The sequence below is a fragment of the Aricia agestis genome, chromosome 3 (genome assembly GCF_905147365.1).
Source record: "Aricia agestis chromosome 3, ilAriAges1.1, whole genome shotgun sequence".
NCBI lineage: Eukaryota > Metazoa > Arthropoda > Insecta > Lepidoptera > Lycaenidae > Aricia > Aricia agestis.
This window is the reverse complement of record NC_056408.1, coordinates 6,010,721-6,025,822: the sequence shown is the minus strand read 5'-3', so window position 1 is coordinate 6,025,822 and position 15,102 is coordinate 6,010,721. Positions and strand designations below refer to the sequence as shown.

The window sequence follows — 15,102 nt, the reverse complement described above, 5'->3', positions numbered from 1 at the left end:
TGGTTATGTTATTTCCACCCCGGATATTCATGGAAGATATTAATTTTCGCAGTCTATGTAAGTATTTTTGTACCACCATGGAGCATAAATAGATGTTAAATTTTTAACAAAACAAAGTGTTCCATATATAGATTATAAAGTACGTCATTTGCGTAGTCAAAATGATAGAGTAAGTAATTTGTGTGTGTTTGATGATAGTTGTAATATTATATTAGCCGCGGTAAGCAGTACAATATTATATTTTGTTAGCACAAAAATCCTTAATGAATTTATAATACCCACATTCTTTGACGTCGAGCTTTGTTAAAAAAGGCAGCTGTTTTTCATAGAAAAATGTTTATTTTTTAGATCGTAAACATTCGAGACAAGTTTTACAATTTACTAACGCTTACACAGTTTCCATCAAAACGGCAAAGCCCGAAATATTAAAGCGAGCTGACCGACACTTTTCATAATGTCAGTTTTCAAACGATTCGTTTGAACGAACTAACATGCGAGTGCAAAATTGAACGCTTATAAAACACGTTTTTTTGGTTCCCGTCACCACTCTCACAATATTAGAATGTCGGTAGGGGAAAAATTGGAAGTGTAAAATGTTTTAGTTATAAAGGTATTAGTTCTTTTGATCGAAGTGGATTTTGTTTGACTTAACTGATTTAGTTAATATATTGGAACAAATTAAAATTTTAACTTCACCGAATTCTGATTGAAACGAAAAATTCTAAAGTAATAAACCAGGAAAAATCTTCGTGCTTATTCCAAACTTTACCGTATATTTAAAATTTACTCCGTCCACCAGGGACAGGAACGAAAAATTTCCAATGTTCGAAGAAGCCCTCGTATTTCTCCAAAAAATATTCCAAGGAAACTAGAACAGGAATCATAAACAAAGTATGGCGGAACGTAAAACTAGAGCTCCATTTTTAGTGCTGAAACTCGTGTCCATCCTCATAACCTCAAACAAAAGCTATCGAGAGACGCCATGATATGAACAGTCGAAGTTTAGTACTTACTGAACTCGACTTATTGTTTATCGCTTTTCAAACAAACAGTTTTAACGCTGAATACGTCTAGTGTTGGCTTAACTTAGTAAAGTTGGAAATATGAAAAGTGTATAATCAGAGTTCCGTTCGACTTTGTTCCCCACGTGTTTATATTGGTAGACCGTGTACTTTGCTTCATACAAAATAATTCCTTTCTAACCTACGAATAATAAATAGTTTTTACTATTCGTAGTTGCTAACATAAAAATCTTTTTACTATAAAAAACCAATTAAACCTTTTTAAACTTATTTTCAGAATAACCTGAAAGTAAAGTATTAAGTAATAAAATAAGTTTAAAAAGGCTTAATTAGTTTATTTGCTTAGTAATAATACTATGCTTTAAAGCAATTGTGTAGACAATTGTTTTGATATCAAAAAATAATTCTTTCAATGCCGGGAGGAGGGAAAATTCTTTCTTTTATACGTTGGAGAGCCATGCTTCGGCACGAATGGGCCGGCTCGACCGGAGAAATACCACGTTCTCACAGAAAACCGGCGTGAAACAGCGCTTGCGCTGTGTTTCGCCTAGTGAGTGAGTTTACCGGAGGCCCAATCCCCTACCCTATTCTCTTCCCTACCCTCCCCTATTACCCTATTCCCTCTTAAAAGGCCAGCAACGCACTTGCAGCTCTTATGATGCTGCGATTGTCCATGGGCGACGGAAGTTGCTTTCCATCAGGTGACCCGTTTGCTCGTTTGCCCCCTTATTTCATAAAAAAAAAACAAAATTAAAAAACCGACTTCTAAAGTAAAAATCTAATATTTTCACAAAAAAATGAAGATCACCAGATCACCTTAAGTAGGTGGTATTCGAAGTTTATCTAAGTGCGCATCAAAGAACAGGTCCCAGAATGCCATCCTCCTTCTAAAGGGGCGCGACAAGACGGTCAAGTTGGAGTCGATCTGCAGACAAGGTACGGTGTCTCCGGTCAGCGGCGGCCAGCGCACCGGTAGCAGCTCCGTGGTCACGGGGGTTGGCTCCCTGAAATGTAATACGGATATTTTAAGAACAATAGGCGTTTGCAAATCGAGGCATGTATAAATATAAAATTAGCTGCCCCGGTAAACGTTGTTTTGCCATAAAATGATTTTCCCTGTTTTCCTGCTTTTCTCTTGAATTTTTTTCTGATTTTTTTTCTATAGACCTCACGGAGCCCGAGACCTTTCCAACGAATGCAAAATCGTGGAAATCGGTTCGTGCGTTCTGGAGTTATAGCGTCAGGAAGGAAAACCCGACTTATTTTTAACCGACTTCCAAAAAGGAGAAGGTTACTCAATTCGACCGTATATAATATGTTCTTTTTTTATGTTTGTTCGCAGATATCTCCGCTGTTTGTGGACCGATTTTCAAAATTCTTTTGTTGTTGTATAGGATACAGCCGTCATTTGGTACCACGGTCACCAAAATGGTGATCTGATGATGTAATCCATGAGGAATCGAGTGGACTCCTTGAAATTTATATGGAAACATCTAGTGATTTTAACTTTTTCTGAAGGATTATGAGCATACGCTTCCAAAAAGTAACATTTTGCACCAGTGTATACCCTGGTTCCGAAGGTGCTGTACAGATCTTTTGAATCCTTATAGATATAAGTTCGCAGGGTTCGGCGTTGTTTTAAAAACGGTAAGCATATACTGCTATGCAAATTACGTTCATCATCATCATCATCGTCATCATCATCATCATCAACAGTACTATACTAAGTTATTAATTAAAAGTGAATATCTTAACGAAATTATTGTAACCTAAACTAAACATACCGGCCTGTTCTTTGTTCTTCTTTCTTGTTTGTTCTGGCCATGTTCTTTTTTTTATGTTTGTTCGCACAAACGGCGGAGATATCTTCTCCGCCGTTTGTGGACCGATTTTCAAAATTCTTTTGTTGTTGTATAGGATACAGCCGTCATTTAGTACCATGGTCACCAAAGTGGTGATCTGATGATGCAATCCATGAGGAATCGAGGGGACTCCTTGAAATTTATATGGAAACATCTAATGATTTTAACTTTTTCTGAAGGATTATGAGCATACGCTTCCAAAAAGTAACATTTTGCACCAGTGTTGCAGGGCTGCGCCCCCCCAAGTTTGTCCGGCATGTTTAGTTCAATCTAAAAATAAAAAAATTTAATCAGAATTCGGTGAAGTTAAAATTTTAATTATTACATAAGGGGACTATAAAGGAGAAATTTATCCATCTCCGTTATTGTACCGTACTGTTACCTAACGCGGACGAAGTTGCGGGCAACAGCTAGTCTAATATATAAAAATAAGTCGGGTTTTCCTTCCCGACGCTATAACTCCAGAACGCACGAACCGATTTCCACGGTTTTGCATTCGTTGGAAACGTCTTGGGCTCCGTGAGGTCTATAGAAAAAAAAACAGAAAAACTTCAAGACAAAAGCAGGAAAACAGGGAAAATCATTTTATGGCAAAATAACGTTTGCCGGGACAGCTAGTAATATTTAAAATACAATCCACAAGAGACTACGTAATAATATGCTTAATGGAGATAGCTAAAAAGAGAAAAATAATTATTTTTAAACAAAAAATTTAAGCCGACTTCCATAGTAAACTGCCTCTAAAAAGTATGCAATAATAATTCTTACTCTATTTAAGTGCCCTTTATAGGATTGGCCTAAGCCTTAACTATATCTTTACTCAATCTTTATAATTTTGAAGTCGGTACCAGCTGACGTAAGTTATAGCTATGTCAAGAATCGCAGAAATTTTAGGAGCTGGTACCGACTTCAAAATTATAAAGATTGAGTCTTTACTCATATATAATAGTTAAGGCTTAGGCCAATCCTATAAAGGGCACTTAAATAGAGTAAGAATTATTATTTCATACTTTTTAGAGGCAGTTTACTATGGAAGTCGGTTTAAATTTTTTGTTTAAAAATAATTATTATATATTAGATATATAAAAAAAAATTTTTATTTCTGAGTAAATTTGAAAATATTTCAGCAAGTCTACGTGATGTCCTACCACCGGTTAGGGAACTAACCCGGCAAGATGAACCGGTTATTACCAAAAAAGTGGTAAAAATTAATCTTTTGAAAAACGAAAACTACAATGTCACGTAACTAAATCTTATACCATAAACTTATAATATGCATTATAAGTTTATGTCTTATACAATGTAAAAAATCGGCCAAGTGCGAGTTAGACTTGCGCACGGAGGCTTCTGTGCCATTATAGAGCAAAAATAAAAAAAAAAGTTTTTTTGCATGGGAGTTACCCTTAGTTATTTATTTTATTTACATTTTATTATCACTTATTAAAGTATAATATACATCTGAGTTTTTTGTGAAAATTTCAGGTACCTAAGTGTTGGCATTATTGAAATAGAGCAAAGAATAGCAAAAAAATCATGTTTATTGTATGAGAGACTTACCCCTAAACTTTAATTTAAATTTTATTTTTAGTATTTCTTGTAATAGCGGCAACAGATATACATAACATGTGAAAATTTCAGAAGTCTACCTTAAGCGGTTATTGAGATACAGCCTGGAGACAGACAGACGGACAGATGGGCGTACATCGAAGTCTTAACTATAACTACTACTATCAGTACTATCAGATCAATTGTTTTATTGACAGATGGCGGATCTACGTTATGAGTCGGGTTACCTATGAAAAGTTAATGGATGTTTTTTTTTTTTTTTTTTTTATGAAACAAGGGGGCAAACGAGCAAACGGGTCACCTGATGGAAAGCAACTTCCGTCGCCCATGGACACTCGCAGCATCAGAAGAGCTGCAAGTGCGTTGCCGGCCTTTTAAGAGGGAATAGGGTAATAGGGGAGTGTAGGGAAGGGAAGGGAATAGTTGAGGGTAGGGAAGGGAATAGGGTAGGGGTTAGGGGATTGGGCCTCCGGTAAACTCACTCACTCGGCGAAACACAGCGCAAGCGCTGTTTCACGCCGGTTTTCTGTGAGAACGTGGTATTTATCCGGTTGAGCCGGCCCATTCGTGCCGAAGCATGGCTCTCCCACGTATAAAACGTGTCCTGGAGTTTTTTTTTTTTATTTTTTTTTTATTTTTTATTTTTTTTTATTTTATTAACCAATATAATAATATAAAAGATACATTTTAATATACAGCAACAAAAAACCCTGACAGGTTTATCTTGTTGCTGGTTCACACTCCTTATAAAACTAAATAAAAGCTACAAATTACTAAGTTTCAAAGTACATAATACAAGCCTACATTAATTTACAGTTTGTCAAGAAAGAGTAGACACAGTACAATTTATTTTTTTTCTAAACGTAATCATTCTCCAAAATTCGACCTTGCACATCCTTATCTCGATTCAGCAAATCTTTCATATTTTTATGTGATTTCAACTTTGTGTACCTGAGTACCATACCATAATAACATTTTAATTGATAATAATTTTTCACACAACACCTACCAGCCGAGCGCTCGGTGCGTAAGACAGCTGACGCGCATGCTATACGTCTCGACCGTCTCGTTACTGAGAACATTATGAGGCGCGCGGCGCGGGCGCAAACGCAGCCGGCTGTCGTACACACCGCTCGCTCGTACTTGCTACGTAATACGTTATACAGGATGCTTACGTAGTTACTAATTTATTCGTAAAGTAGTTCATTAGGACTGTTTTTATATTGATTTATTTTTATACAGGCATATTATGCTTTCACAAGATTTACTTAACTTTAATTAAAACCAAACTTTCATCTCACCCGTATTTAACGAAGTTAGCCCATAGCGTGGTAAGTTTATCGATCATACATTGATCTCTATATTTCGTGTCGGGCATGAAATCCATGGAGAACATGTACCCCAGCTCATCCGAGTGAGTCGCCCCAGCTTTTGTTATGTTGAAAATCTTTTTCATTCTATTCCGATCGCCATCATAAGAGAATATGTAGAGATACACACTAGTATTCTTGTGGTTTGTATACTTGATCAGTTGTCGATGTTTAGGGTACACGACATTGAAATCAGAAAGCAAATCAACAATTTTATGTTCATAAGATTTGCGATCTTCATAGTCGTCCAGATAGAAGCGATGAACTACGTCGACGAGGTCGCTCCGATTCTGAAGATTAAAATGTTGATACAAAGAATATCGAAATCCATCCGGCAGTATAAATATAGGTCTATAATGGAAAGCATACAAACTATATAGGCTCTCTCTATCCGTGAATCCGCCCAGTATTTTTAATCCATCAACATTTAGTCCTTCAGACAATTCCGGATGTACAGTGATAAACGGAACGACATCCTCAAATTTTTTTTCGACACACGGTTTCCAGTTATACTCTATATCTGTCGCTTTAACGACAGCTTTGGGGCTCGCTTTGGCCAGGAACGACATAGCGGAGTACGTGTCGTTCGTTTTGAAGCCGAGCTTTCTAGCGATATTGACGAGTGTCATTGGATTAGAAGGGCCAAGAAAGCCTGGACTCGTGGCGGCTCCGCTTTGTAGTATGGCCTGCTGAAATAGCCTAGGCCTTTCGGTCAACAAATGCATGTCGACTAACGAGGACCCTGAGCTGTGTCCGCATAAAGTGAGCCTCTCTGGATCACCTCCGAATGCACCAATATTATCTCTGACCCATTTGATGGCATCGTACTGGTCCCGAAGACCCTGATTACCGGGTATCTCAGGTATGTCCATGCACATGAAACCGTAGGGTCCACTTCTAAAATTAATCGTAACTACTATTATATCGTGACGCACGAGGTACTTCGGTCCATATATGCTTATCTCGTTGCAACCATTTCTGTACCTGCCTCCGAAGACAAAAATGAAAACAGCTCTGTGTTTACTTTCTGATTTCGGCACGAATATGTTAAGTCGTAAGCAGTCGAGGGTGCCCTCATAACGTATATCCACACTGTTTGGTTTATAAACTTCCTTGATCTGCGGACATACTGCCGACTCGGTGAATGCATCAAAAACGTTGTCAAATTTTTCGTGCGGGATGGATTCCTGAAAAAAATTGTTATAGCCAAATTATAATTGGCACCTTATAAAATGTCTGCTGAGTACAACGCTCAAATTAAATATCTTTATTATACATTCATGGACCTTTCGAAGCTGAAATAATTTCACTGATTTGAAATAAACAATGCATTTCTCGAGCACTGACTTAGGGCACTAATCCGAGTTCTACAACGCTCTTATACTCACCCCAAAGGGATTGCTGGCGTTGACTTTGGCATACGGTATGCCCAGGTACATGTCGTAGTCGCCATCGTTAGCCGGCAAACCGCGGAAGGTACCCGCTGGCGCGTGGACCAACAGCCGACCCTCCGTACATCGTGCAACCAACAATACTGCTGCATACACTAACATTTTACTTTTTTTTTATTTAGAGATAAAAAGAACTTTATCATACAGCAAAAATGCCGGCCTTGTAGATTTTAAATTCACATTTGACGTAACTATTGCACTTAACGACCTCCTCACTTACACGTGCTGCGTTTGTAATCATTATTGTAAGATAATGTCGCTAATTACGCAGACATTATTGTAAAAGTCGCTAATTACGCAGACATCTATTAACAATAAGGACTTGCGCTTACTGGAGACGAGACAGTCTTCAGTTAATAGACTGTTGCTATACAAAATACATGAAGATACACACACACAATAAAAACAAAAGTTTTGTATTGCATTTAAGCGGGGAATTCACTACCGGGCTGCCCGCGGGCCGCCCGGTCTGGCACAAGTCTGCCGCTTGCCCCTATTGAACACACACAGAACAGGCAAGTCAGTCGAATAGATAGAGGGCTGCAGCTCGGTCGTGGACTCATGGACTCAATCTTCTTTGTAACAAATGATAGATCAGCATCGGCGTTGATTTCTTTGGATTTTTCAATAAGTTCGCTGTATTAGCGGCATTAGGTAGATCGGTATTCATGTAATCCTTGCTTTTAACTTTCTACAAGCAAGGACACGGTAGGCAGGTAAATGGAAATAAACGAATGTCAAAATTGTTTTTGTTCCTTCATTCCTAAGTTTAGTGTTTGTATTTTTTACAATAATATTTTAAGTGCACTCCAGTAGTCCAGTCGCTCTCCAAGGCGCGAATGACGGCGGGCCGCCCGTCGCAACCATTCATGTACAGACTTGCCCGTGCCCGCGCGGGAAAAATGCGATCTCGCGGGCAGGCTGCGGGCACGGGCCAACGGGCATGTCTGTGCCCGTACCTAGGAATTGACGAGCAGACATGCGACAGACCTGCCCGTGACGGGCGGCCCGTAGCGGGCGGCCCGGTAGTCAATTCCCCGCTTCATGTTCAGACTTGCCCGGGCCCGCGCGGGAAAAATGCGATCTCGCGGGCAGGCTGCGGGCACGGGCCAGCAGGCATGTCTGTGCCCGTACCTAGGAATTGACGAGCAGACATGCGACAGACCTGCCCGTGACGGGCCGGTAGTCAATTCCCCGCTTTAGCCTGTTTCTAGACTGTCGTGTGACGTATCTCAAGCATCCGCACAGTAGTACAAATAGACAATCGAACTAGGTTCGGACCGAAACATGAATCGTACGGTGCGCTTTACACAAACAATGACTGCACCGAACTCCGAAACGTCAAGTGGTTTTGGGCTAGCAGTGCGTGAAGATTGCTTGGATATTTATGACAAAAAAAACATATGCGTTCTTGCTTAAAGACTTTCCACAAACATGAAAAGTCTTTATACAACTCAAACAACTCTACAACATCTCTTTTCTTGATACCAATAATTGTGTATCCTCGGCGTTGCTTGGAATCCATGTTTGATGACAAAGTATAGATAGATGTCACGGTGTGCTGTGCATACGGCGGCACAACACGACTGGACCGACAAATGTGTGTGTGCCGACGCCGAGCGCACTGCGTTCGATGTAGCTCCGAACGAGCAGCAACGATATTAATAATAATAATGTCCGGCGCACCAATGCGCCAGTCGATCGAACTTGGTTCGGAGCGCACCGTTTCTGGTGCGGCCCGAACCAATTAGTTCGATCGTCTGTTTACTGCTTAAGGCTTAGTGCTCTCCTAAGTTATGACATAATATTTAGTCGGTCTTGACTGCAACAGCAAATAAATCATATTTTTTATTTGAAACTATCGTCAAGTATTAGTCAGACTTGTCGACAGTAATAATTTTATTTTTGTTATGTTGTTGTTTTATTAGGCAGTATCGTCTTTGTTCAAAATTGTTTCTTTTGAGACATCTTTGTTTCGAGTGTGCGCTATAAATAATTTATTTTACTTTTTTTGCAATATTACATAACAGTAGATTAATAAATAATAATGTCTGGTAGTAGATATTAATTATAAATATCTAATATTTTGTCGTTGATGAGCAGTAAGCCTTAGACCAATAAAAAGCAAGTTTATGTTTTTAAGCGTTTTTTATTGGCCATATAAGAAATTGTGAACGTTGTATCTTTAGTTACCAGTTACTTTTAATCAAATAATTAATTGATTACCGAGTTGTAAAAAAAAATTAATTAATTGAAATAAAATTCAACTACTTCTTCTTATAAAAATTTACCATATTAATATTCAAGTAAAACCTTTTTAATCTCAAATCTATAAGAGATTCTTCTTTCTTTCTGTGTGGCATTCACGTTAGAAGTAGCAACGATATTATACGATGCCATTGTCTGTATGCCATCTTGTGCTGTCACTTGCCTATAATATGCCGATTTAAAAGCTCTGCCCACGTCATACGGAGAATAAACATTTCTTTACCACCTCACCTACGCGAACAACCGTTGCAATGATCTCGTCACATACGACTCTAGACTTAATTATTACAAAGTAATCTCACTCGCAGATAGACGTAAGATAGCCGATATTGTTAGTCTACAGAAAATTCTTACGGGAAAGATGGAAAGCACTGAGCTACTCGAAAAAATGCAAATCCGCGTACCGCGCCCCGGAAGTCGACTATGCAACATAAAAACCTTCAACTTACCTGTGCGTCTTTGCTATGCATATAACAATGTCTGCCATGAACTTGATATATTCAATGCATCGATCAAATCGATTAAACACCATTTCATGTCTCCTAAATTATTGTGACCACTTTATTTGTATTATTATTGTCAATTGTAACTTGTAACCTTTTTCGTGTTTCTTTATATATTATTGTTAAATTCCACAATATTGTATTTACCTACCAAAAACTTCTTAAAATATTTTTTGTAAGAGCGTAATTTATATTGCATGCTGTGTTCACTGTAGAAGGTTGTACACTCAGTTCTACTAACATACTATATTATTTTATAAAATTGTTCTAGTGATACAGCCAGTTTGTGAACCTTTCAATAAAAAAAAAAAAAAAAAAAAAAAAAAAATACTCCCTCTAAATTTCAAGTCTCTACAGTCAGTGATTTAGGAGCTGTACGTCAATAATTGCACTTACATGTCATTCAGGACAAAGGATTTTATATCTATTACATCTATACATAATACTTATTATATAATATAATAAAATCGTAGGAAAGTCAATTCTGTACATTGAATATTTTTGAAAAATAATACTTGGGATGTGATTTACAATCGATATGGAAGCCAGAAATATAGTTTTTAGAATTTTAGTCCGGGATAAACTCAGAAAGTACTGAATAGATTTACTTCAAACTTTGCAAGAATATTACTTAGAGGTCGAGTCAACACATAGGCTATATATTATTACGATACCACCTGGGGTGGGGAGAGGGGCTCAAGTTTCAATATTTTTAGTTTTTTGCTCATTTCGCTAAAACGGTGCATTGTAGAGAAAAAGTGTCCGGCACTTATATAATACTTGGGACGTGATCTACTGTGCTAACGCGGACAAAGTCGCGGGCTTTTTGAAACGTCTTATTTTGTAGATTATTCGCTTTAAAGCCAATCATTTTAAAATATTTATATTTTGAAGCAAAAAACATTTTTGAGGTGAAAACAATAATATATTTTATATAAAAAGCAAAAGAACAGAGCACTTTATAAAGGTGGTATTCGAAGTTTATCTAAGTGCGCATCAAAGAACAGGTCCCAGAATGCCATTCTCCTCCTAAAGGGGCGCGACAAGACGGTTAAGTTGGAGTCGATCTGCAGACAAGGTACGGTGTCGCCGGTCAGCGGCGGCCAGCGCACCGGTAGCAGCTCCGTGGTCACGGGGGTTGGCTCCCTGAAATGTAATACGGATATTTCCAAGAACGACAGGCATTTGCAAAAAAAGATATATCGAGGTATGATTTTTTGTTGTACCTGCTATCAGAGAAATTTATTTATTGGCAGATGGCGAATCTACGTTAATTGGTCGGGTCACCTAGTATGACAAGTAAACGTGTGTCCTAGGATTTTTTTTATATAGGCATATGCCTTCACAAGATTAACTTAATTTTAATGAGGAGTCCACAGCGCACTTTTTTCCATACAAAGGTTGTCCCCTGTTTCCTCCCTGGATAATGCTAGTAAAGTTATAATTTTTTTTCTGTATATCTACGGCCACTAATACAATGTTTTCATTTTGATCATAATTTAATTATTAAATAAGATGTGAACGTTCGAAAACCCAAAAAATGGCCAGATTTTCCGCTGTGTTCAAACATCCCGAAAACAGATTAGGCTAGATTATACAAAAAAAATAAAACATAGGAACACAGCTCAAGCCTTTCTTTAACCCATCGATCGTGGAATAACGAGACACAATAGCTTATCTATTGTTATCGCGGCCGGATGCGGCCGCTTAGGTCTTCGTGAATTAATCTTTAATGTAAAAAGTACTTAAATCGGTTAAGTTTTGGAGAAGGTATCAGGGGACAATGAATCGTTGATTTTCTGCAGTTGTCCCTATCGCGTTCGGCGGTATAGGCTTGAGGTAAGGGAGACAGCTATAGATATTACACGTACTTTTTTGTCATTTCTATAGCCCCTGGTGTATCCTCTTAAAACCAAACTTTAACTCACCCGTATTTAACGAAGTTGGCCCATAGCGTGGTAAGTTTATCGATCATACATTGATCTTTATATTTTGTGTCGGGCATGAAACCCATGGAGAACATGTACCCCAGCTCATCCGCGTGAGTCGCCCTAGCTTCTGTTATGTTTAAAATCTTTTTCATTAAATTCCGATCGCCATCATAAGAGAACATGTAGAGATACACACTAGTATTCTTGTGGTTTGCGTACTTTATCATTTGTCGTTGTTTCGGATACACGAAATGGAAATCAGAAAGCAAATCCACAATTTTGAGTTCATAGGATTTATGATCTTCATCGTCATCCAGATAGAAGCGATGAACCATGTCGACGAGGTCGCTCCGATTTTGAAGATTAAAATGTTGATTCAAAAAATATTGAAATCCATTAGGCAGATTATATATAGGTTTAAATTGAAAAGAATTCAAAGTAAACAGACTTTCTCTATCTGTGAATCCGCCCAGTATTTTTAATCCATCAACATTTCGTCCTTCTGACGATTCCGGATGTACAGTGATAAACGGAACGACCTCCTCAAATTTTTTTTCGACACACGGTTTCCAGTTATACTCCATATCTGTCGCTTTAACGATAGCTTTGGGGCTCGCTTTGGCCAGGAACGACATAGCGGAGTACGTGTCGTTAGTTTTGAAGCCGAGCTTTCTAGCGATATTGACAAGTGTCATTGGATTAGAAGGACCAAAAAAGCCTGGACCCGTGGCGGCTCCGCTTTGAAGTATGGCCTGCTGAAATAGCCTGGGCCTTTCACTCAGCATATGCATGTCAACTAACACGGACCCTGAGCTGTGTCCGCATAAAGTGAGCCTTTGTGGATTACCTCCGAATGCCTCAATATTATCTCTAACCCATTTGATGGCATCGTACTGGTCTCGAAGAGCCTGATTACCGGGTATCTCAGGTATGTCCATGCACATGAAACCGTAGGGTCCACTTCTAAAATTAATCGTAACTACTATTATATCGTGACGCACGAGGTACTTCGGTCCATATATGCTTATCTCGTTGTAACCATTTCTGTACCTGCCTCCGAAGACAAAAATGAAAACAGCTCTGTGTTTACTTTCTGATTTCGGCACGAATATGTTAAGTCGTAAGCAGTCGAGGGTGCCCTCATAACGTATATCCACACTGTTTGGTTTATAAACTTCCTTGATCTGCGGACATACTGCCGACTCGGTGAATGCATCAAAAACGTTGTCAAATTTTTCGTGCGGGATGGATTCCTGAAAAAAAATATTTTAGTCACATTTTTATTACATTTTTGGCACACAATAAAAATGTCTGGTGAGTATAACGCTAACATTAAATACCCATAATGCATTAATAATTATTAATCTTCCGAAGAGCTGAAATAAATTTACTGATTTGAAATAAAATATGCATTTCTCGAGCACTGACTTAGGGCACTAATCTGAGTTCTACAACGCTCTTATACTCACTCCAAAGGGATTGCTGGCGTTGACTTTGGCATACGGTATGCCCAGGTACATGTCGTAGTCGCCATCGTTGGCCGGCAAACCGCGGAAGATGCCCGCTGGCGCGTGGACCAGCAGCCGACCCTCCGTACATCGCGCAACCAACAATACTGCTGCATATACCAACATTTTACTTTTTTTATTAATTAGAGATAAAAAACTTTATCATACAGCAATAATGCCGTCTTTGTAGGTTTAAACTTTATATTGACGTAGCTATTGCACTTAACGACCTCCTTATTCCTTCCGTCATTGTAAGATAGTATTATTGTTATGATGAATTAATTAGCAAGTCGCTAATTGCGCAGACATCTATTAACAATAAGGACTTGCGCTTACTGGAGACAAGACAGTCTTCAGTTAATATACTGTTGCTATACAAAACACATGAAGATACACACACACACACACAATAAAAACAAATGTTTTGTATTGCATTTAGCCTGTCTCGAGACTGTCGTGTGACTGTCTCAAGTATCTTGTAGTACAAATCGATCGAACAAGGTCCGGGCCGAACCACGAAACGTATTGTACGCTCTTCGCAACAAATGACCGCACGGAACTCCGAACCGTCCAGTAACTTTGTGCTAGTATTGCGTGAAAACGACTCAATATGCCATCTTTTTTATCGAAACGGGCCTTCTAAAAGTATTTAAAATCCTCGATTGCGTGGATCTTTATGACAATAAAGGCTATGCGTCTTACTGAAATGATAACAAAACAAATCGATGAAGGGGAAATATGTTTAGCAGTGTTTCTGGACTTAAATAAGGCTTTCGACACGATTTCTTTATCCATCCTTGCGCAAAAGCTAAATATTATTGGCCTAAAAGGCACGGAACTCTCCCTTTTCGAAAGCTATTTATCGAACAGAAAACAGAAAGTAAAAATAAGTCAATATACTAGCCAAGACGTTTCAATAACATTCGGTGTTCCGCAGGGAAATGTACTGGGTCCTACACTCTTTAAAATATATATAAATGATCTTTGCAATTTGAAAATCACTAATGCTAGAGTCATTTCATACGCCGACTATACTGCGATTATATTTAATGGGAAAATTGGATGGAACTTAAAGCACATGTAGTTTCATACGTGGGAGAGCCATGTTTCGGCACGAATGGGCCGGCTCGACCGGATAAATACCACGTTCTCACAGAAAACCGGCGTGAAACAGCGCTTGCGCTGTGTTTCGCCGAGTGAGTGAGTTTACCGGAGGCCCAATCCCCTAACCCCTACTCTATTCCCTACCCTACCCTCAACTATTCCCTTCCCTACCCTCAACTATTCCCTTCCCTTCCCTACCCTCCCCTATTACCCTATTCCCTCTTAAAAGGCCGGCAACGCACTTGCAGCTCTTCTGATGCTGCGAGTGTCCATGGGCGACGGAAGAAATCTGTACATTATCTATGCAGTGACGTAACCTTAAACCTATCAATGATAAATAGTTTATGGGTAAAGTTGTGTAATTGGGGGGCTAAATAAGCTTAAAAATTTGGCATAAAATATAAAGTTTAATTTTAAAAATTGAAATATTATGTGCACACTGCACAGCTGTTTTGGTTTAAGGGGTACCAGGGTTTTTTTTATAAAAGCTTTTGACACCAATTTTGTTGACATCGCG

At 38.7% G+C, this 15,102-nt stretch overlaps 2 protein-coding genes across 2 annotated transcripts; both read right to left on the bottom strand.

The window, feature by feature from the left end:
* Positions 1-1,839: 1,839 nt before the first annotated feature.
* On the bottom strand, positions 1,840-7,373 carry LOC121740412 (acetylcholinesterase-like). Its single transcript, XM_042133100.1, has 3 exons — positions 7,209-7,373; positions 5,752-7,007; positions 1,840-2,026 (listed from the first exon to the last, which is right to left on the bottom strand). Exons 1-3 carry the CDS (start codon positions 7,371-7,373, stop codon positions 1,840-1,842), a joined length of 1,608 nt encoding a protein of 535 aa, XP_041989034.1.
* A 3,628-nt stretch (positions 7,374-11,001) lies between these two features.
* LOC121740409 (juvenile hormone esterase-like) lies at positions 11,002-13,629 on the bottom strand. The gene is made up of 3 exons (XM_042133096.1): positions 13,443-13,629; positions 11,971-13,226; positions 11,002-11,188 (listed from the first exon to the last, which is right to left on the bottom strand). The coding sequence occupies exons 1-3, from the start codon at positions 13,605-13,607 to the stop codon at positions 11,002-11,004; spliced, it is 1,608 nt and encodes a 535-aa protein (XP_041989030.1). The 5' UTR covers positions 13,608-13,629.
* Positions 13,630-15,102: the final 1,473 nt, after the last annotated feature.